The sequence below is a fragment of the Pinus tabuliformis genome, chromosome 5_1 (assembly GCF_031772625.1).
Source record: "Pinus tabuliformis cultivar Carrire ecotype Pingquan chromosome 5_1, CPIR1, whole genome shotgun sequence".
NCBI classification, from domain to species: domain Eukaryota; kingdom Viridiplantae; phylum Streptophyta; class Pinopsida; order Pinales; family Pinaceae; genus Pinus; species Pinus tabuliformis.
The window spans coordinates 332016155-332019278 of NC_142305.1; the positions used below are offsets into that span (position 1 = coordinate 332016155).

Consider the following 3124-nt stretch of genomic DNA (forward strand, 5'->3'; position numbering starts at 1 on the left):
TTGATTTTTGTTGACGATATACTTACCTATATAAAATCATGGGAAGACCACATTAAACATGTGGATAAAGTTCTACAAAATCTTGAAAACAATCAATTATATATAAAAAGATCTAAATGTATTTTTTAGAATAAGAAGTAGGTTATTTGGGCCATATTGTTTCAAAGGAAGGAGTTAAGATGGGTTGTCAAAGATCCAAGCTATTACAAGATGGCCCATTCCTAGGAATATCAAGAGTCTTACAAGATATTATCATAAATGTGTTAGTAATTATGCAAGCATTGTAGACCCACTCACATCTCTATTGAAGAAAAATTCATTTGTATGGAATGATGAAGTTACTTTGACACAATAAGGGAGGCCATTGGCTTTTGAAAGTAAATAATTCAAGGGGAAAGATTTGGTGAAATCTACATATGAAAAAGAAATGGAAACAATTTTGCATGCAATTAACAAATGGTGATACTTTTTTTTTTCCTCTGGAAAAATCAAATATATTTCATTGATGATCAGTTTTTACATGAGAGTCTGTTAATTACATGATATTTCAGTACTTCGTTTGTTGCACTACCACGCAGGGTATGCTATCAGTGTACTATCAGTGTGCTTTCTTGCCTTCAAAAAATTACAAAAATACACAAAAATAACAATATATAACTGTAGAGCTGTAGTCAATATATATCTAGATGCTATGGTGCTGCATGCTGATCCAGGGCTGGCTACTCTGGATCTATATAAGGCCGATGGTAAAAAGTATGCTCCTGTTGATTGATGGTCTCCGTGATCTCCCATATGCCTCTGTTCATCAACGATGCCTCCTTGGAAAGTTTGTCGGCACTCCTATTATGCTCCCTGTAGATATGAGAGATGGAGATATGGTTAAATGCTGATTTGAGATCAAGTGCTTCATGTAAAATAGTGCTGAGTGAGTGCATGTGGCAAATCGCAGTGCCATTTATCCAATTAATGATGATCTGTGAGTCCCCATAAATGTTGATACTAGTACAATGGTGTCCCAGAGCGAAGTGAAGAAGATGGCGAAGGGTAATGAGCTCAGCGAAGTTGTTTGTACCGGCTCCTAATCCTGCTTTGATCCTGAAGTGATGGTTTTCATTAATGTGGAGGATGAATCCTCCTCCACAGCTGTGAGTGTTGGCAGCGCCATCGAAGAAAGCCCATGGCAAACTGGTGTCTATGGGAGGGGGCGGGGCAGGTTGGCGGGCTTTTGGAGGTGGAGGTTCAGGCAGTTCTCTCAGTGCAGCGATAATGCATGCCTCCAACATGGGCCAGTGGATAGGCTTGTTCTCAAAGATGATATTGTTCCGCGCTTTCCAAATTGACCAGTTTACGATGATGGGCAGATTTATCAGTTTTGTCCCTCTGTTATTTTTACCCCATTCGATCCATGCACCACTGATATTCAATCCTGTCCATTCGCCTGCATAATTTGTGTGTGGCTTGAGATTGCTCCATAAGGTTTTTGTAGCCCGACACTGCAGGAATAAATGATCAATGGATTCCGAGTCCGCCTTGCACAGAATGCACCATGTGGGTCCGTGAATGGCTCGTTTCATGAGTTGGTCTCCTGTGGGGATTTTATTTCTCAAAAGACACCAGCTGAAAAGTTTAGATCGAGGGGAGGCGGAGAGTTTCCAAAGGTTCTGCCACTAGCTAGCACATTTTGTAGGCTTTTTGGGCTCGATGAGATGTATGTACCCGTCCTTGGGATTATATACTCCATGATCCGCTCGGTGCCAAATAAGCTCGTCCGGTCCCTCTGATATGCGAATGTGTGATTCCACTAATGCCTCCCTGTATTCTTCCCAAGTGGTATGCCATCTCTGTGGGAGGTTCAATTGATTCGCATATTTCCATGCCTGATGGAAAATATCTGTTTGATCGGGATCAGCTATCTGAGCTATGACTTTTATGTTGTGAGCCAAGAGGTATGCAATGAGTTCTTGTGGGAGCGTATGTCTACCACCGCAGTCGGACCATGGGTCAAGTCCTATTCTGGCTTTGTTGCCTGCTTTGATGCGCCAAACCAGATTGTCCCTGATGAGAGGGAATGAGTGTAGGAGAGCCTTCCATATCGAATAAATACCTGATTTGTTCCATCCCGGAAGTCTTGCCCAGTCGAGTAAGGTGTGAGGCCAGATATATTTGTGGTAAGTGATCTTGGTCCATAGACTTTGAGATGTCAGCAGGGCCCACCCCATCTTACCAGCTAGTGCTTTAGCAAAAATCGGGAGCTCCTTTAAACCCCAGCCACCCCATTTCTTTGGAAGGGCGATCTTGTTCCACCCTATCCATGCAAAAGTACGTTTGTCCTGATTCCCAGCCCATAGGTATCTATTACAGAGCTGCTGCAATTTTGCTAAAATGTTCTGAGGGATCCAGGCCATGGCCATCCAAAATACAGGGGTGGCTTCTAGTACAGATTTTATGAGGATAAGTCTCCCTGCCCTGGAGAGGTATCTGTGGCTCCAGCATGATAGTCTTTTCTCTATCTTTGATACTAGCCATACCCAATCCGCGATCTTCTGACTGGTCGGCTTGAGCCAGTATCCCAAGTATTTGAGCCCCCTTTCCAGTGGTTGAGTGCTGTATGGGAATGCCATGCTAGCAGTATGAGATTCATTTACCGATGTGCCTGTCATGGTGATAGATGATTTTGCTCTGTTAATTCCATTCCCGTTGCCTTGAAGAAGAGATCAAGGATGTGAGAGAAAGTGGTAGTATCTTGTACGCTGCCATCCAGTAGTATTAGTACATCATCTACGAATAGAAGATGGGTGAGGTAGCAGATGTCGGAGATTTTTAGACCCCTGATAGATCCTTCCCGATTTGCAGTGATGAGGAGTCTACTGAGGGCTTCGATAACCAAAAGGAAGAGTAATGGCGAGAGTGGACATCCCTGACGAAGCCCTCTTTCAGAGTGAAAAAAATGAGAGGCGGATCCATTAATCAGGATGCTGAAAGTAGGAGAGGTGATGCATGCCATGATCCAGTTGATGAGGGTGAGAGGGAAACCCGTATGTATGAGGATCATTTTGATGTACAGCCAACTTACCCGATCAAATGCTTTAGAGAGATCAATTTTTAGCAGGATACATTTGAGGTG

The 3124-nt window shown here is 43.0% G+C and overlaps 1 protein-coding gene across 1 annotated transcript; it reads right to left on the reverse strand.

Annotated features, from left to right (window-relative positions):
• Positions 1–1667: 1667 nt before the first annotated feature.
• Positions 1668–2660, reverse strand: LOC149164736 (uncharacterized). Its single transcript, XM_089429590.1, has one exon. The coding sequence runs from the start codon at positions 2658–2660 to the stop codon at positions 1668–1670; it is 993 nt and encodes a 330-aa protein (XP_089285716.1).
• Positions 2661–3124: the final 464 nt, after the last annotated feature.